Here is a 21243-nt window from a genome sequence, read left to right as displayed (position 1 = left end):
TATATTACATTTTGCAATTACTGGGCATTTTCAATAAAAGCATGCCGTGATGAAGACTTGGCGGTCAATCCATGTGAGAATCTTCAACTTTGAAGCTGGTGAGGTCTATGTGTTATACTTACAGTAAGCAGTATTTCTCTTTCAAAAGATAAAGTAAAAGGCTACGTGTAAAAACCAGCAGGTACATAAACAGCTAACTATTACAAAAGGCACAAGTCACCAGAAAAGGGCTACGGTTTTAGTTTTTTTTTATGCAATGCATAACTTTTTCTTTATTTCTGATATACTTTAGATTAATTTTTACCTAGGTAAAAAAATCTGATACTGCACATATTGGATAATCTCAGTTTTTATAAAATTTCCTTTTGTGTTAGGCTTATTTTTGATTTAGTTGGCATGGTGTGTTTTTCTAAATAAGTTATAAGCAAATACCCAGTTCTCACTTCTTTGAGAGTTCTGCTATTTCCTGCAAATGTCACATAATGCATAAGTGTGAAAAACAGAGAGCCCCCAATTTCCACTGGAGCAGTAAAGAGAAAAATGTCTAATCTTGCTCTAGGAAGACAGTAACATTTAGGAAATATTACAAGGGAAAGCACTCAGTGGACAGGGAAATGCACACTGAAATATTTTTAATTAAAAACAAGTTACTAAGCATTCTTTACGCATTACTGATAGGAAGTCACTGTAACAATGCTCTTATGATACTTCTGGACAAAAACTGGTTGCAATAAATTAGTAGTTAATTAATAAGTAGTTAAAAAACATCTGTTGCTTTATTTATAAATATGCCAGACATTACTTTTTACTAAATAACTGCAAAGTTCCCAGCCAATGATTCTATTCCTCGCCATGCAATTCTCTCCACTATTTTCATATTACACTACTGACTGAAAAAAAATCCATGGCTAGTTTCTGCCTTGTCCTAATATTGCCGTGAACCTGAAACTTAATTAAGCAGGTTCAGTAAATTAAGAGACGGATAAAGCAATTACAAGTCTTTTCCTATTTGCCAACAACATATCAAATTTATTTACTTATTTCACTGTTCACAGTTTTACATATTAAAGCTGTATTATTTTACATAAAAAATAGCCACTGAAATCTAATTGCAATTTTAACTACAATTTTTTTCTTTTCTATATATATAGAAAGACTGTTACGAATCTTCTCTCTTAATATAATTAAGTAATACTGGAAAATAACTGCAGGCAGAAAGCAATGTAAAAAGAATAAATGTATTCTTCGATTTCAAAAACTTTTTTTTGTTGTGATGGTCTTTAAAACACATTTTTCAAAGCAGACAAGCTCTGTGTGACATGTTTCGTGACATGATTATTGATACTGATGGGCAATGTCCACTTGCCATTAGAGTCTACAAGTTCACACATGTCTAGCCCATATATTTTTCAAATGCTTTCTTAGTTGAAAGGAAGCATTTCTGTCAGATTTGTTATCACATGTCTTAAAACTATCTGAGTCAAAACTGGAAAAAATGTCTGTGTGATGTAGCAAGGTGTGCTACTTCAGGCCCTATCTTTTTAACTGAAAAGCAGATGCCACAATGTTTGTAATGTTTTTTCCTGAGATTCTGTTGGAGAAAAGGCAGTTTTGCAGGGGAAAATTCCTAGGGGATTTCTGGAAGGATAGTTTTCATAAATGGTCAAAGATTTGTTGCACACAACTCTGGAACTGCAAAATGTTTTCATAAATGTTACCTTTAACATCATCTAAAATAGGCATTTAAATGCATTTTATCAGTAAAAGTTAAATTATTTATTATTTATTTAAACTATTCAATAAGTGATTATGACTGATTGATAAAACTGTGGCCAGCAAGATAAATACTGAGTAATTAAACAATGGAGGCTAATAACAGACTAATGTGTTACAGAATTTTTTGTTAAAGAATAATTAGTGAAGAGCTGCCTCCCGACAGTTTGATTAGTGACAGTTGTGCTACATGTCAAAAACCCAAGTCAAAAACCTAGTGAAATTCTAGATAATGAATGCCCAATTATACAAACTATAAGATTTAATTTCAACATACAGTATATACAGTATGCAAACTTAAGCACCAAAGAATACCTTGACAGCATAAAGGAACTAATTTTAGCTATCCATGGCTAGAACACCATGGAAATCCAAAATTTGATTTTACTAACTAATCAAGGTCTTCCATCTACTATTATTGTAATGAGAATTTCATAACAGTGAAAAGCAATAAAATAGACACAGTTGAAACTTAAGACTAACATGCAAAAAGTGGTAACAATTTGAACCCTTAAAAAGTTCACACTGTACCAAACATTATCTTTAGGTATCTTTTTCTGTCCAAATAATTTTGAGGTCAGCTTATGTATAGTTTAATTGTTATACATTAGATGATGTCAAATTTAAAACTAAGGTGATCCATTTTTGATATCCACAGCATGTGCACCATGGAACATAACATCATTACTTTTCAAGAACTCAACAAAGGTGACATTAATCTACTAAAGGATTACTAATGAGAAGGAGTTGCAAGTGCCAGAATGAATAGAACTGCTATATAGTTATGATGCTATGTAAAGTTCAAAAGATTTTGAACACTGAACAGTCCCCACCTAATTTTGATGGCAATGAAAGCAATGTTTGTGTGGCAGGAATAAAGAACAGGAAGTCACCTACCAAAGACCCTTTCCATTCAGTAATCAAACTATTTTCCATTTCCATCTGCTTGACTTTATCTTCTTTTATCTGAGGAAAAATCAATCAATCAATCAATCGGTGAATAAATAAGACCACTTTCATTTTCATTCAGTTAAATAACTTGTACTACATAACTGTAATGTGTTAAACCTCAACAAGTTATTTGATTTTAAAATGAAAACAATATTGTTACAATTGTTACAATATAAGGCAGAATGTACACCTGATGTTGAAACCTCACCTTACTATTTAAATTTTTAGGTAAATAATCACAACTATATAGCTAAATACAGATAATGAATGTATAAAGTTTATATAAAACCTAGAAATTAAGAAGTTTTGTGATTAGTCATTGAAACTTTATATTTATAATGTACACAAAACTTACCAAGCCTGTATGCTGTCCAAGTCTCTCTGTAATACATGAATGGGTTCTAGATTATCTGCCAATCCACCTAGCTTGGAATCATCTGCAGACTTAATCAGCTTGTCATTTATATTCCTATCCAAATCATTTATATATATTAAAAATAGCAGCAGCACTAGCACTGACCCCTACAGTACACCACTCCTTACATCACTCACTTCTGATAAGGTTCTTCTAACCGTAACCCTCTGCTTACTGTGTCTGAGCCAATTTTGTATTCATCCATGTACTATACCCTGAAACCCACCTTCTTTTAGTTTGATGCTCATCCACTCATGTGGCACCTTATCAAATGCTTTCTGAAATTCAAGATAAATAATACTGTCTGCACCACTTTGATTGTATTCTTTTGTTGAATCCTCATAGAATTCATAGTTAGTAAACCACAACCACCCTTGTCTAAACCCATGCTGACTGTTCATTAAAACTTCTGTTATTGCCATGTTTTGCTAAATCTTTTCCTTTATAACTTCCATTAAATGTTAAACTTACTAGCCTATAGTTACTTGGATCGGCCTGGTCACCCTTTTTATATAATGGGATAATAAATGCCATTTTCCAGTCCTTTGGAATTTCCCCAGTGCACACTGACTTCCTAAAAATATGAATCAAGGGTTTGTACATGTACTCACTAATCTCCTTAAGACCCAGAGGATAAATATTATCTGGTCCTGGTCATTTACTTGATTTTAGCCTATTTAATCTAAGCAGTATTTCTCCCTCTACAATTTTACAATTCAGTTAGAACCTCCTTTGTAATCCCTGTTACTGCTGGGAGGTTAACCACTTCCTCACATGTGATTACTTCAGAAAAATGTGAGTTCAAAGCACACCTTGGAACTGTCTGAATTTTTTATTTTCTCTTTACTAATCCTGATTCACTTCACCTCCTCATTAACTGGTTTTTTTTTTTTTTCTGCGAATAAAATACTGAAAGAATCTATTTGGGTCATCTTTCACCTTATCTGCTATATTTCTCTCTAACTGCCTATTAGCTTCCCAAATATCCTTCCTAATGGTTGACCTCACGTTTTCATACACCCAATGATTTGCATTTGAGCTATTAGTCGTCTAGAACATTTAGTAAGTCAGTTCATGGACAAGTAGCTTTATAACTTATTTGGTTCACTAATTTAACAATCTCATTGCTCTGAGACCCACAAAAATCCAAACTCAATGGAAAATCAATTTAACCATGGAAGAAGTTTAATAGTTGAAAAGGCACATCTTTGTGCATATCATTTTGTATAGTGGCAGCATAATGTTTCAAGGGCCATCTGTATCCTTTTTAAATCTTCTTTCCTGTCTTGTTCTTTATTATTTCACATGTTTGACTTGCTTATGACAAATTATTTAGCTGGGAGCTTAAAATAATCACTGCAGTTCATAATTATGTCATTCTATAAATTTCTATGATCCTGTAAGTACTGTTACATTAATTCCTTCACTTATTCCACCATAAAAATAAAATGGCTTGCAGAATGGAATCATTCAGTAGCACCACTATATACAACAAATATACAGTACTTGCACCATTTTCTTCTCTTTTTAAAATTTTACAAGAGAATTGTGTTAATTGCATTTTTTATGATTGATATTTACTTATTATTTTTTATGGGAAATTACTTTGTCTAAAAGAATTTATATCAGTATTTTCCACCACTGGTTTTCAAAGTAGAGGCTTAGCTTTTCTCACAAAAATTATATTTTTCAAAGACATTTTTTAAGTCTGTTTTATCTTCCATATTATTTGCAGACAAGGTCTCAGATTTTTTTCACATTGAATATGCAGATATACAGATTGTATGTACGGATATTAACATTTTTGGATTTTTGACACATGTAGTAAGGAAGCAGTCAATCATCTTCAAAGTCACTTTCACCCTTCCACTTTTCTGTGTTACAAAGGCTGAAATCACCTATAATGCTTTTTTCTTTATAAACATCACTGAACAAATTTCCTAATTTCATTAAAAACAACATGTGATTTTAAATGTATGTTGATAACAATAAAAGACATCTGAAACGCTATTAAAATAGTGACTTACTGCAAACAGCTCCACATAATTATTAATAAGGTCTTCAATGACAGATAGTTCTTCACTGGTATACCCTTTAGTTTGAAATAAACATGGTGAAAACACCATAGCCAAATCATGTGTATGCATCTGATTGATGTTTGAACATTTCTGAACTCTGTAAGAAAAAAAATTAAAAGGTTAAAACAAAGAAAACTATTTTAAACATGTCAGGTTGTCTGTATTTTTTCATGAGGCTAGATTTTAAGGCATAAAATATTAGACAACCACAATATAAAAGTCATATTTTCCTCTCTTATTAAATTTTCTTTGCAGCCAATTAAAACATACTGTATCTTTACAGAAATTTCTGGGGATACATTTTTTGGAGAAGTGATGATTTATTCCATGGGTGGCATCAACATTGAATCTTTACTATTTATATTTATTTATATTTTAGTTTTATATGAAGAAAACTATTCTTATAATCTTGAAGTCATATAAGGTATAATCAATTTGCACATTTTCTACCTTACTATTAAAATTTTTCCTTATTAAAAAACAAACAAATGAAGCTTATTGATATTTATTTTAGTATCATTAGATGTAAAGCAAACTGTTTTTATTTTTTTAATGTGCTATATTCTGAAGCCATGTTAAGGTATAGTGCATTTAGGGGTCTGTGGCAGTGTGAATGTTTAAAATAAAAGCAGTACGCTCAAACCTGGGCACTCTGGGTGCACTCACGGTAACGTAGTTGTGTGTTCCTGGGGCGTTTATGAAACTGATTGATCACACATGTGAGATGGTCAGCCCTGCCAGTTTTCTCATTGGCAATCTGGGAATCTTAATCAAGTCAGTTACACCCACATTAGTATAAAAGGAGTCTGAGAAGGATAGACAGAGGGATTGAGAAACATAAAGGAAAAAATGAGAGACAAACAGTCTGGGGGTTGAAGGGAGAGAAAGTAAAAAAAAAAAAAGCCAGAATCAAGGCAAAACTGGTGCTGCTGTGAGGAGGTAAGCAGTCATTGATGAAGTCCCAGGTAGAACAAGCAGATGACACTTGCAAAGGTGCCCACTTCAGGAGATCTTGCAGGACACCAAGGGACAGAGGTAGGAGAAGGGTGCAAGGCTTGTGGGGTCCCTGCCAATAATCGAGAGATGGCTGCAAGGAAACAAGCCAGTGAAAGAGAAGACTGCATTTGTTAGGGAACATCTCCTCTTGCTTAGGAGACTGCAAAAGGTGAGCATTGTTTAGAAAGAGGCACAGAGGTCCATGTGTGGTTTTTAAAGTGACAGATACTTTGTTTAAACATTAAATTTTTAATTTGTTTGATGGGCGATTTATTTATTGCTGATTTTAATCACCATCATAAGACACCTTTTATTGAATTATGCATTTATTTATTTAGAAACTGCACTGCAGTTTGTTTGGGATACTTTGATCGTTTGGCGCATTGTTTGAAATAAAACCACTGCTCACTTTACACCTATCCTAAAAGCACTTCATAGGCTGACACATTGTTGGAATAAAAGCACTGTGTGCTTACATTTACACTTGCTGTGTTATGTGTCCTAATTGTCCAATCCATCCTCAGTTTATTTCTATCAATGTCCCACGTTCAAGGATGAGTTTGCAAGCTGCAGGCAACCCACAAATAACAAGATCACCTTAAAATGTTGCACATGCAGTTTAGAAGAAAAGCAATATGATTCATGGGTGCCTTGACACATAGTGATTAAAACTGCTTCCTCATAGGTCCACAGATTCAGGTTAGATTCCTGGCCTAGTGACTGTGTGAATCTGCATGGTGTCCCAAAGGGTTTCTACCGAGTACTACGAATGTCCTACTGCAAGTCAAAGATATCATCCGGAATCACTAACTTGTTGTGATATGTATGGGAGTGTCCTGAATGGTCATCAGTTATACCAATTTGAATAAAATCCCTAACAAACCATGCAATTAAATAAGATCTGTTATTGCTAGGATTGGTTTTTAGTTAAGCAATCAGATTGGAACAAATGCCTGCAGCCATTACGGGCAGCTAGGTTTGACTCTGCCGCCCCCTGCTTTAGGGGAAAAGCAACAGATTAAAATGAAAAACAGGATAGTGAGATGATCAACACAAGAACCACAGCAATGAATGTGCTTTAGTCAAAGACGAAAGAGGCTGAGAACCTGACAAACAAAGCTCAAAACAAAAAATAAAATTGCAGTTAAAAAAAGTGGAGTAAAGGATTCAGACACTGTAAACTAATAGCACTTTAATTTGTCATGCCAAGCAACCTCTAAAAACATGCCCCTAACAAAATTGCACAACAATATTTATAAAAGAAGACATTAAATAAAATGAACTTCTTCAAAAGAAATTGATCAAAGTAGGAAGACCTTTTAATGAAATGCTGCCACTACAACCCTGAGTGAATTCCAAGGTACAGACATCATTGTTAGTTTCTGCCTTACACTACTCAGTCCAGTTAAAGGTTGTGGTTGCCTGACCTTACAACAGTAAAAAGCATTTTAAGACACTGAACATATTAATGAACACAGAAAACAGTCAAAAACATATGCCACAATAGGCATAAGAATTGCTTTTGCAACTAAACCATTTTTGTATGAATAATCTAATTATCTTGTTTCTATGCTCAGCAAACAAAAGAAAAAAACAGCTACAATATAAAAACATAAAACTGTATAAAAGTGGAAAAAATTATACTGCAATTGAATTAAATCACCCTTTAGGGTGAAAACAAACAGTCAAAATTTAACAGCCATATGACCCTATTGGGATAAATAAATGGGTTGATGGTATATAGTTTGATAAACATAAATTAGTGGTATTGTTCCTTTTCTTGGAATTCCACTGTATTAGTTCAGGTTAACATGTCCTAATTAATAAATAGGCATCCATAGAATGCAATGAAATCATAAGGCTAATAATATAATGCATGTCATGAAGCTAATTATATGAGTACAGCCTTTAAGTAAACATTAAATAATGGGAAACAATCTTAACGATACCAGTAGATTTAAAAAAATCTCACTCTTATACCAATGTAAACACATGTGAAGAAACTGGAACAATAAGCAGTATGCTCTCCAAACTGACTAATCCCTTTGGATATTTTTACTTACATATATTCCTGAAAACATGCCAAGTACATTTAAAGTCCTTCTTGGTACATTTATACAGAAAAAATTAAAAAGTATGAAAGATATAAATGAGAGGAACTATTGATTTCTAAGTCAAAGGAAGTAAACAAACAAATACTTTACTTTTGGCTCTGAATTATTTCTTTTATGTAGTTCATAGCTTCAGCCAATTATCTCATGGGATTTAAAACACAAGATCACATACAGAAAAATTATTTAATTATTATTTATTTTGTTTTTTATATATCATAACTCCTTTAAAGTTTGCTCTACTTGGTCTCCTACAGTTCTCACGACTGCCTCAAGAGAAGTATCCGTCATACTATTTCCTTTTGGGTTGCCATCTAAGAAAAAACACATCCTATTTAATATTTCAAAAAGGCATCAAAAAGTGATTAGGCCAAATGTTCTGAATATCAAGGAAGAAAATAAAAACACTCTGAAGCCTCACTTTCTTTATGCATTCACAGAGACCCCTTTGTGATATTAGACATAGAATTCCTGACAGTCTTTGACAGAAGAATATAACAACTAATAGAAAAGTCAGTGGGTAACCAAACAATACAAGCTTTCAAATAAAACATACATTTGTTATTAAACCTTGATAATTCTTCCTTGCAAGCAAGAAAGAAATATTCATCAAAGTATTCTCTCAAATAGAAACCAGAACTGTAATGTACTCTAGCAGCATCAGATGTAAAGAAATGCAGCAGATGGCAAACAGTCCCATCACAGGATGTACTGTATATTATTATAGCCACTCACACATTTGTAATTGGCTATTCAGAAATAACAGATTTTTTCTGATCACATGATTTTGACCCTTTGGCCTGTTTTGACTACATTTCTGTCTTTTTGAACATCTCCTGGTTGTATTTTCATTCTCAAAATAATCCTTGGAAACTCTTGTGCTCCAATAGTCTGTGGTCTGAGTTACAAATGCACAATATATTTTCAACATAAAGACAGTTAGGTAGATAGATATCCATCCATCCATCCATTGTCTCCCGCTTATCCGAGGTCGGGTCGCGGGGGCAGCAGCTTGAGCAGAGATGCCCAGACTTCCCTCTCCCCGGCCACTTCTTCTAGCTCCTCCGGGAGAATCCCAAGGCGTTCCCAGGCCAGTCGAGAGACATAGTCTCTCCAACGTGTCCTGGGTCTTCCCTGGGGCCTCCTCCCGGTTGGACGTGCCCGGAACACCTCACCAGGGAGGCGTCCAGGAGGCATCCTGATCAGATGCCCGAGCCACCTCATCTGACTCCTCTCGATGCGGAGGAGCAGCGGCTCTACTCTGAGCCCCTCCCGGATGACTGAGCTTCTCACCCTATCTTTAAGGGAAAGCCCAGACACCCTGCGGAGGAAACTCATTTCAGCCGCTTGTATTCGCGATCTCGTTCTTTCGGTCACTACCCATAGTTCATGACCATAGGTGAGGGTAGGAACATAGATCGACTGGTAAATTGAGAGCTTCGCCTTGCGGCTCAGCTCCTTTTTCACCACTACAGACCGATGCAGCGCCCGCATTACTGCGGATGCCGCACCGATCCGCCTGTCGATCTCACGCTCCATTCTTCCCTCACTCGTGAACAAGATCCCGAGATACTTGAACTCCTCCACTTGAGGCAGGATCTCGCTACCAACCCTGAGAGGGCACTCCACCCTTTTCCGGCTGAGGACCATGGTCTCGGATTTGGAGGTGCTGATTCTCATCCCAGCCGCTTCACACTCGGCTGCGAACCGATCCAGAGAGAGCTGAAGATCATGGCCTGATGAAGCAAACAGGACAACATCATCTGCAAAAAGCAGTGACCCAATCCTGAGCCCACCAAACCGGACCCCCTCAACACCCTGGCTGCGCCTAGAAATTCTGTCCATAAAAGTTATGAACAGAATCGGTGACAAAGGGCAGCCCTGGCGGAGTCCAACTCTCACTGGAAACGGGTTCGACTTACTGCCGGCAATGCGGACCAAGCTCTGGCACCGATCGTACAGGGACCGAACAGCCCTTATCAGGGGGGCCGGTACCCCATACTCTCGGAGTACCCCCCACAGGATTCCCCGAGGGACACGGTCGAATGCCTTTTCCAAGTCCACAAAACACATGTAGACTGGTTGGGCAAACTCCCATGCACCCTCCAGGACCCTGCTAAGGGTATAGAGCTGGTCCACTGTTCCGCGACCAGGACGAAAACCACACTGTTCCTCCTGAATCCGAGGCTTGACTATCCGACGGACCCTCCTCTCCAGGACCCCTGAATAGACTTTTCCAGGGAGGCTGAGGAGTGTGATCCCTCTGTAGTTGGAACACACCCTCCGATCCCCCTTCTTAAAGAGGGGGATCACCACCCCGGTCTGCCAATCCAGAGGCACTGTCCCTGATGTCCATGCGATGTTGCAGAGGCGTGTCAACCAAGACAGTCCTACAACATCCAGAGCCTTGAGGAACTCCGGGCGTATCTCATCCACCCCCGGGGCCCTGCCACCAAGGAGTTTTTTGACCACCTCGGTGACCTCAGTCCCAGAGATGGGGGAGCCCACCTCTGAGTCCCCAGGCTCTGCTTCCTCATTGGAAGGCATGTTAATGGGATTGAGGAGGTCTTCGAAGTACTCCCCCCACCGACCCACAACGTCCCGAGTCGAGGTCAGCAGCGCACCATCCCCACCATATACAGTGTTGACACTGCACTGCTTCCCCTTCCTGAGACGCCGGATGGTGGACCAGAATCTCCTCGAAGCCGTCCGAAAGTCGTTCTCCATGGCCTCCCCAAACTCCTCCCACGCCCGAGTTTTTGCCTCAGCAACCACCAAAGCCGCATTCCGCTTGGCCTGCCGGTACCTATCAGCTGCTTCCAGGGTCCCACAGGACAAAAGGGTCCTGTAGGACTCCTTCTTCAGCTTGACGGCATCCTTCACCACCGGTGTCCACCAACGGGTTCGGGGATTGCCGCCACGACAGGCACCGACCACCTTACGGCCACAGCTCTGGTCAGCCGCCTCAACAATAGAGGCACGGAACATGGCCCATTCGGACTCAATGTCCCCCACCTCCCTCGGGACATGGTCGAAGTTCTGCTGGAGGTGGGAGTTGAAGCTACTTCTGACAGGGGGCTCTGCCAGACGTTCCCAGCAGACCCTCACAACACGTTTGGGCCTACCACGCCTGACCGGCATCCTCCCCCACCATCGAAGCCAACTCACCACCAGGTGGTGATCAGTTGACAGCTCCGCCCCTCTCTTCACCCGAGTGTCCAAGACATGTGGCCGCAAGTCCGACGACACGACCACAAAGTCGATCATCGAACTGAGGCCTAGGGTGTCCTGGTGCCAAGTGCACATATGAACACCCCTATGCTTGAACATGGTGTTCGTTATGGACAATCCGTGACGAGCACAGAAGTCCAATAACAAAACACCGCTCGGGTTCAGATCGGGGGGGCCATTCCTCCCAATCCCGCCCTTCCAGGTCTCACTGTCATTGCCCACGTGAGCATTGAAGTCTCCCAGCAGAACGAGGGAGTCCCCAGAAGGTATGCCCTCTAGCACCCCTTCCAGGGACTCCAAAAAGGGTGGGTACTCCGAACTGCTGTTCCGTGCATACGCACAAACAACAGTTAGGACCCGTCCCCCCACCCGAAGGCGAAGGGAGGCTACCCTCTCGTCCACCGGGGTAAACCCCAATGTACAGGCTCCAAGTCGGGGGGCAATAAGTATACCCACACCCGCTCGGCGCCTCTCGCCATCGAGCCCCACCTCCAGGCCTGGCTCCAGAGTGGGGCCCCGGTGACCCGCGTCCGGGCAAGGGAAAACGGCGTCCAAAGTTTTCATTCATCATAGAAGGTTTGAACCGCTCTTTGTCTCATCCCTCACCTAGGACCAGTTTGCCTTGGGTGACCCTACCAGGGGCATAAAGCCCCGGACAACAGAGCTCCTAGGATCATTGGGACACGCAAACCCCTCCACCACGATAAGGTGGCGGTTAAAGGAGGGGGTAGATAGATATGTTGGTCTTTATTGATCCCTCTTGGGGAATTCACTTGCTCAAGCAGAAACATGGAACAGAAATTTGTAGTTCAAAAGAGTAAAAACATTCAAAACTGAGACTATACTGTGTATACTGTATATTCAGTATAAAATTATATGACACTGTCCCTAAAGAAATATTGTTCCAGTTTGTCTATTATAGTTGACCAAAGTGAAGGCAGCATAAAGCCAAGCATGACTTAGCAAATTCATTCATTCGTTCATTTGTTCATTCATTCATTCATTCATAGAAATTTATTTGTAACCAAGGGGAAATTTGGCTTACTATTTTAAAAATAATAATAACATACAAATTAAATGTTTTTAGTGTGGACCTCTAAACCAACTAATGAGTTAACTGGTTCTAGCGCTTTTAGACTGCAAAGAGTCTGACATTGCACTTTACACTTTAACCAAAGGCACTTCAACAGCAGCTTTATATATGATGCAATGGTTAAAAGTGCACACAGAATAAATGCTGGTTTATAAATGATCTTAAACATTATGAGCTGAACCATTTCAGTCTATGTGCTACATTCTAAGATTCAGTAAATATTTTGCCATTGACTGTGGATATAGATAGTAATGGATCTTGACCTATACATTCCAGTTTGCTGCTGAATTTAACTTTAAAAAGACATACACAGCAAATAAAAACTGAAAAGAGCCCTAGTCCCTGGCCATGTCAGGTACGCTGATAAAAATAACTTCAAAATTGTGTAGGGAAAAAGACTTATTTTTAGAACATTACCTGTATAAGTGTCCTATTAAAGCGGCCAGGGTTGTCCTATTGACTTGCGGCAAGGTTTTTATAAAGGTTATGTACTTTCTCACTCTCTCTTTTTCATCTGGTATATCTGAAACATAATGAAGAGTATTTATTTTCAGAAAACACACAAATCAATCTTGCCCAATATGTTCAAAGCTATTTAAAGGATAGAGACCTAATTTTCTGACTGCTGGGCTGCCCTTAAATACCCAGTGACCCAATAAAGCTCTCATCTACTTCTTACATGCACTGTTCATTAAAATGGCTGCCTTTGGGGGAATTTAAGAGGCTTACCACTGATCATGTAAAATTCAGTCAGCAAGATGCCTGCTGAAACAAATTTATTTGTAATTGCTCACTAAGCAGTACACAGCACGCCAACTTAAAAATCAGAGATTTTTTGCTTTACTTAAGAAATACAATTTAACAGTACAGTTTAGTTAAACATTTTTAATCTCATCTTCCCTTTAACATAATTACTTAGAATGTCAATATAGAGAAATGAAATAATTATTCTGTGTTACAGAGTGCTTAATTAGACTCTGTGTTTACTTCTTAATAGAGGAAACATATAGTAACACATATCTAAGACTGAAAAAAACTACAAAAGTTACTGACAAAATGTATGATATGATATTTGCCTCATTATATCTAATTAGAACTGTATAGAGGCATAACTGTTAATAATATTAGGACAACTGTATAATATACCTTAGCAAGGTCAAATGTAAAGAGCACATGTAAAATATAAAATTTAAACAGAAAATGATTAATTGTTTGTGCATTCAGTATTCTTATTTCACAAGACATTCCACAGGAAAATGAGTACAAGATGCAGTTCAGTTGACAACTTTCTTATTTACAATGTGAATTAACTATAGTAATTGAACACGTAGATGAAACTGAAGTCTTGAATTCTAAATGATGCCAGATTGGGGCTCTGTTTGCTGTCATGCATATTATGCTTATTAGTAACACCTCCTTACCGCAGAATTAGTATTCTGCTTCCAGAAGGGGTTGTACAGGAAAGGGTGTGAAAATTACAGCACCGTTTCTAACTTTTATTGTTTACTTTGGTAATTGGCCAAAGTCATTAAACATGCAGTTAAAGCTAGGATAAGAGCTATTCTTGATTTCAAAATGATCGGGGTTGTGTTTAATGTTGATGTTGGCTTCAGCGATGCTATTAATTCAACTAGTAAATTCTTCATAACACTCCTGAAAAGGGATTATAATATGCCTTTCTATAAAACTCAACACCATACTGCCTAGCACTGACAAATGTTTGCCTTCACCCTTTTTATGCTGCTTGATCCAGTTCAAGTTCTTGCATCAGGTGTGGATTTCAATATTGAACTGTCCAGAGTGCATTTATCATCTGAAACAGGCACTTGACTAGAAAGACGATTTTCATAAGCAAATGAGACTCCAAGCGGCTGCTTGCATATTTACGGTAGTAAATTGAAGATAATTTCTAAAATTCTTTATTACTATTTGTGTTGATGGCAAAGCTGGTGTTTGATGGTGCAGGCCGGCTCCTTGCTCCCTCTTTAGTTTTGGGAGCCTCTTGAACCTGACACCGTCAATAATGGAACTGGATGAGCATGGCAGATGAGGACAAAACTCACATGAAGTATGGGGATGGTGTGAAAGTGATCTGTGCTTTTATTAAAAACCAAGTCCAAAATTAGTGTTCAAAAAGTGCAGTGCTCAGAAAATAGTTTAATAAATAAATAATCCATAAAAAGGTGTATCTGTGGAGATAAAAATCAGAATACATAAATCCTTTAAAAACGAGGTTAAAATCAACTGGCAGGAAACTGTCTTTACTAAAAAGTCCAGTGCCTTCATTCTCACTGGCGGCTCCTCTACTTATCCAATATGGGCCTTGCAGCAGAGGAGTTGTCCTACTAACAAATGCAGCTGACCTTCCGCAGGTCCTGGTCTCTGCCATCCCATGGCTATGGTAAGGCTCCCTCTCCGGACCTAGACTTGGGACCCCAATGGCCATGGCACTTACGTTGGAGCTCTCCTCCCAAGCCACCCCGGTCTACCACGACGAGTCGATTCTTTTAGTGCATATCGCATTGGCTCTCTGAGTTGCTCAGCCAGAGTGATAAGTCCTTCAGCCCCCGGGCGTTAGCCTCTCATGCCAGTCAAGTGGTTCTCCTTCTCAGCTGCCTGACTTCACTCCCTTGTACATGCTCCTTTCTGCTGACTCACACTGGCTCCTTTTACCTTCTGCCCTCTCTTTCTTTCTCCCTTTAACCTCCGTCTTTCTTTTACTTGATTCATGATTCTCCCCTCTCGCACTCGCTCTTTCCTTTTAAAACTGGGATGTGGCACAGCTGGGGCAATCAGCAGCAACTGCCGTCAATTAGGGTTGTGGATGATCCCACATGTGTGCAGTAAGTGCAGGGCTGTCTGCTCCCGTATAGCACAGGGAAACCGCTTGCCATGCTACCATGCCCCACAAATGCAATGATTATTTATTTAAAACACCAAACGGCCACGGACTTCACTTTATCAGTTGTTGTTGACAATAAACATCATTTAGAATTCAAGACCTGCCCCTACACCAGCTTCAAGTACACATTCAATAATTCTAACTCTTTCTCCATGTAAATAAGGAAGCTGGTAACTCTGCTGCAACTTGAACACACTTTCCTGTAGAATGTCTTCTAGAAACAGAATACTGAATGAACAAATAATTTATCATTTTCTGCTTAAGTTTCAGATTTTACATGTGCACCTTACATTTCAACTTCAAAATTCAATATACCTTTAGAATTGATGTAAACATTAAACCTGATTTTTAATATCTAGAAATTATTCTAAACTTCTAGTGTACAAAACTATGTTCAACTAATATTTTCTATTTATGTTAACTAGTTGATATATGGGAGGCACGGTGGCGCAGTGGGTAGCGCTGCTGCCTCGCAGTTGGGAGACCTGGGTTCGATTCCCGGGTCCTCCCTGCGTGGAGTTTGCATGTTCTCCCCGTGTCTGCGTGGGTTTCCTCCGGGCGCTCCGGTTTCCTCCCACAGTCCAAAGGCATGCAGGTTAGGTGGATTGGCAATTCTAAATTGGCCCTAGTGTGTGCTTGGTGTGTGGGTGTGTTTGTGTGTGTCCTGCTGTGGGTTGGCACCCTGCCCGGGATTGGTTCCTGCCTTGTGCCCTGTGTTGGCTGGGATTGGCTCCGGCAGACCCCTGTGACCCTGTGTTCAGATTCAGCGGGGTGGAAAATGGATGGATGGATGGATAGTTGATATATAATTAAGAAATCTGATAAATTAGCTGGATATGTCACATTAACATACTTGACATATATGAGAAATATTTGCAATATAAATTAGATATTAAACATGTCAGATATTTATTTTTCATTTACGTTGAACATTTGGACAAGTGTGACATTTGCTACATTGATTTGGTACTTACCATTTTGAATGGAGAAAAAACACATTTTTAAAAAAAAAGCATTTTTACATTTGGCATTCTCTACATACAGAAAAAATGACACTACAAAAGAAAGACAGCACCTTTTTACAAAAGTCACCTAATATAGAAGTTTATGGGATGTTTATGCAATGTAATATGATACAACTAACCTCACATTATTACACACTGTGTAGGTGTGGTTTTATATGTTACCTTAATGGAATGCACCACAAAGGTATCAAATTTAATGAAACAATATGTATTAATGGGGAACAATGCTGAAAAACAGCAAACAGTATCAAAGCTCAATGATAAAAACAAATTCCAAATTATTTGTGTTTTCTCATTGCTTTTTGGTAATGTTTATTAATCTATAGTTGTACATGTCTCTCAGACCATGCCCTGCAATACTGATAACATATGAAGTTAAAACATTAACACAGAGAATGGAGCAAACCTGTTATTACATACTGAAACTGAGCATTTACACATTGTAAAAAGATACTTGCATATGCAAAAATGCTTGTGTATGCATAAAAAGATAATCAAAATATGTGTAAGCAACTTCCTACACAAACACCAGGATTTCTTGACAGAAGAACTTCCGTAAATTTATGACACATAGAAGAGGTGCTATAATGATCTTGCACACTCAGTTTTGTAGCACTGGTGGTTGATTTTGAATGCAGGTGTGGTGGTCTCGACACATCAGGAGTAAGGCTGCTCTACCAGCCAGTTAACATCTGTAGCAATGTGATTGCCAATGTATGAGTTCATTTAGCACCAAGGGGTGTTCACAAACACATATTTACCAGCTGATTATGATTATAAAAGGTTAGTTGCGTAGAAACATGCATACGTCAGGTTTTATAAATCTGATTTTTTTTGGTGTACACAATTTCCTGTTTTCCGCATTTCCTGTTTTCTGCATATTTTCACACTCAAATCCATGTGGAATTTTATAAATGAGGCCCCTTGTGTCTACACAATTGTTTTAGGAGTAAGTGTGAAACTAAATTTAAACTACACATTATAATATGACTTTTTTCTATATTAAGCATATGGTTAAAAACAGTTAAATATAATCAAAACTATGGATAAAAATATAAAAGCAAGAGTTTATGTATATGCAACCACCTCCAAATCATTGGTAGTATGTTTTGTATCAGACAGTATACATAAACAACATATTTACATTCATATTTAGGTGCACTGAAATTCAAAAACTATAACTATTGCTGCTAATTTTTATTTTGCTAAGCTATTTTTTTAAATTTATCTTATATTGGTAAATGTTTTATACCTAAAATGGATATCCAGTAGGGGTACAGTTCTTTTGTTAGAAGTGCATCATCAATTTCAGAGAGAAAACACTTTAACACATCTGTCACATCTTTCAGTACATGTTCCCCATATCTTAATTTAACATTCCTGGCATCTTTCCTAAACTGGTCCAGAAGCTGGGCAACATTGGCTGGATTCCCACTTGTCTGGTAAATGCCTTCATAGCTGAGACCTAAGAAGACATAAAAGTACTGTGCATTAAGAAAAATATACTTAATACTAGAATTACCGAAGCCTGTGAAAAAACTCATAATTCCGGCCATCCTTAAATCCCTTTGCACCTCTCTGTCAGTGTCTTTTGTCTTGTAAATGTGTCGATCAACACAAGCAGCAAGCAGCCTGCTATACCATCCGCCCCCCCAATCGCAGAAAGGACAAAAATTCTCCTAGCTCAAGCCTTGATTATTTGGGAGTGAGGTACCTAGAGCTGTATTGGGTAAATAATATATCTTCTATATAACGAACAATGTCAGATTGGGTGTAAATTTATGGTACTTGTAAAAGTTTGCTTTTTTTCAGTTTTATTCTCCTAGTCCCCGTCATCTGATCTGACCCTAACTAACAGCGTCAGCATAAATTTACACCCGATCTGACACTGTTTGCTTTCAAATAATATTGCATTAGTGCAATAATGTTTTCTGATTGGTACTATTCAGGTCATAAAAAGATTTATTCAAAATGTCACATATATTTGTCTCTTTCTCTTTTTCCCCGGTGCTGTGTTGACATCATGGACCAGAAGACGTGAGATTATTCAGTACAAGCAGGAACATGCAGGTGTGATAGGAACCATAGCATAGAGAGAAGTGTGTACAATGCAACAGGTACACATATCATAAATGTAGGAAGGACGGTCCTTAGGTGTGTGGGAACTGTTAACATTTGAACTGATGATTGCATATAGCGTGGAACTGACCTTTCTGTTCTATTCTTTCCTCTGCATGTCCTGGAGTACAAAAGAAACACCACCATGCACCAAAATGTTGAGACTGGGCAAGATTGGAGAAAAAAAAAACAATCCGGCCACTGATGACAACTGCAAGAAGGTATGCATATGAATATGAATAATATGAATAATGTTGCATCAGTGCCACAATGTTTTCCGAAATGTACTATACAGGTCATACAATGAATTATTCCAAATATCATATATATTTATGTCTCTGTTTTTTGTTAGTGCGGCTTTCACATCATGGACCATAAGGCGCATACTAATTCAGTGTGAGCAGGAACACTCAATAAAACGGAATAAAAAAAATTTAAGTGACAATGAGATACCAAAAAGGCATGATTCACCAGCGTTTGTGTGTCAGCTTTTATCCCTCCAGATCAGAGAACTTCCAGTTCCATTGTCTCAAAACACCACTCACATCCACAGTTATTCCCAGGTTCAAATAAAAACTAACAGTGTCAGATCTGGGGCGGAGGTGTTGTATTGTGATCGTGACTGAGAGAATAAAAGTGAAAAAAAAAACTGCTAACTTTTACAAGTACTATAAATTTACACTGGCTGTTACAGACACAAATCAAATGTATGTTTTTATTGTATAATATTAACAATAAGAGCAGCTCACTACTCAAAACGGTAAATTAGTGAGGCAGCTGGTATCAAACCCGCGACCTCTTGATTACAAGTGAGCAGTTCTTACTGCTGCACCATGGAAGCTGTCATATTATCCTAGTACCTTTTGTGAAAGTGTTTATTTGATATTTGGACTTCATCCTTCATACATCATACAGTTCATGTCTACATTTTGTCATTTATTACTAAAACATGAAAAACATTTCTAGTTTTAACGATGTGTTTACATAGATTGTTGTAGGCACGGAACACACAGAAATGAAATGCATGTGTTCCAAATAACAATATATTATTTACCCAATGCAGTTCTAGGTACCTAACTCCCAGATAATCAAGGCTTGAGCTGGGAGAACTTTTTGTCCTTTCTATGAAGGGGTTTAATGGTGGGACAGCAGGCCGCTTGTGTTGAGTGACACATTTACAAGACAAAAGATGCTGACAGAGAGGTGCGAAGGAATTTAAGGTGGGCCAGAATTACGAGTTTTTTGTAGGCTTTGGTAATTCTTGTGTTAATCAATGTTGAATATACTATATCTTATTTAAAAACAGTTATAACTGTTTTGGATTATTTTTTATTACTTGATTGTTTTCTGTTTTGCTATCTTCATCCTTAAGTAGAAAAGTAGAATAAAAATTTATTTATGGCAAAATAACATACAGTACATTTCTTAGAATAGTAAACCAATTAAATTAAACATATTAATAGGATATACCGTCTTTTTCCGAAATTAAGACAACCCCCGAAAATAAGCCCTATCGAGATTTTCGGAACTTTTTGTAATATAAGCCCTCCCCCGAAAATAAGCCCTAGTTAAAATAATGTGAAAAAAAGAATTCGTTAAAAAATGCTGTTGATTTATTAAGTATGTTTAGCTTCCCTAATACTCGTATTTCAGAGAAATGTTTGAAATAAAATATTCCGAGAAATTCATTGTTTACCTCTACAGTTCGTTTCAAATTAATTCTTGGAATTTATCTTAAAAATACAACATAAGGCAGCATGAATACATAAATATTGTGTCTGCTCTGCTCTGCTGTGTTGTACTGCGTCGCGCGTATCGCAGAGTATGGTCGAATGAGGTGGGGAGGGGGTGGAGGGGGGCATGCATATGCGGAATGCGACGGAATGCGTCGTTGGCGCACACTATAAATAATTGTTCATTAAGGCAGCAGTCTACATTGAGCGACAGTGCAGATACAGTGTTTGTTCATTTCAGTCTTGTAAGTCTGATTATTTCCTCATACGTAATTTTATTTTTTATAAAGTGAATAATTTTTAACCGCAGTTAAAATGAGTACAAAACGAAAGAGCTATTCCGTCGAGTACAAAAAGGGAATTGTGGAAGACTCCAGGGGTGTAAATCTTGATTTATGACGATGTTCCAGAAGAAGATGACATGACTGTAATTGAATCAATTTTAATTTCTGTATTCTGTGTAAAATAAATAAATATTAAATAAAAATATATAAATATACTTTTATTTTTGTCCTCCCCCGAAAATAAGCCCTAGTGCGTATTTTGGACCAAAAAATAAAGTAAGACAGTGTCTTATTTTCGGAAAAAGACGGTATAAAAGTATTTTTTTTCCTAAAAGTAAGGTCTAGAGTATATAAATAACAACAAAAGTATCTGATTTAATCTCCTTTACTTATGCCCTTATTGTACAAGTTTAAGTCTGAAGGAATTAAAAGAGAGTTGTATAAAAAAAAAAAAAAAAAGCTACGATTAATTCTAGAATAACATGGCAGCACAGACTTTAGCACTGGTACATCACAGTTTCAGGAGAATTGGT

The 21243-nt window shown here is 37.9% G+C and overlaps 1 protein-coding gene across 1 annotated transcript in view; it reads right to left on the bottom strand.

Moving 5' to 3' along the window:
• The window catches only part of arap2 (ArfGAP with RhoGAP domain, ankyrin repeat and PH domain 2), a 468505-nt gene that overhangs the window by 118979 nt on the left and 328283 nt on the right, over window positions 1-21243 (bottom strand). Inside the window, exons 21-24 of the mRNA XM_028801993.2 lie at window positions 17828-18040; window positions 13066-13171; window positions 5167-5314; window positions 2671-2739 (exon numbers count right to left, since the gene is read on the bottom strand). Of these exons, the coding sequence (XP_028657826.1) occupies window positions 2671-2739; window positions 5167-5314; window positions 13066-13171; window positions 17828-18040 (536 nt within the window). The remainder of the gene's footprint in view (window positions 1-2670; window positions 2740-5166; window positions 5315-13065; window positions 13172-17827; window positions 18041-21243) is intronic.

Source organism: Erpetoichthys calabaricus, chromosome 5 (genome assembly GCF_900747795.2).
Source record: "Erpetoichthys calabaricus chromosome 5, fErpCal1.3, whole genome shotgun sequence".
Classification (NCBI taxonomy): Eukaryota; Metazoa; Chordata; class Cladistia; order Polypteriformes; family Polypteridae; genus Erpetoichthys; species Erpetoichthys calabaricus.
The sequence above is the reverse complement of the archived record's forward strand: the minus strand, read 5'-3'. Positions and strand labels throughout refer to the sequence as shown.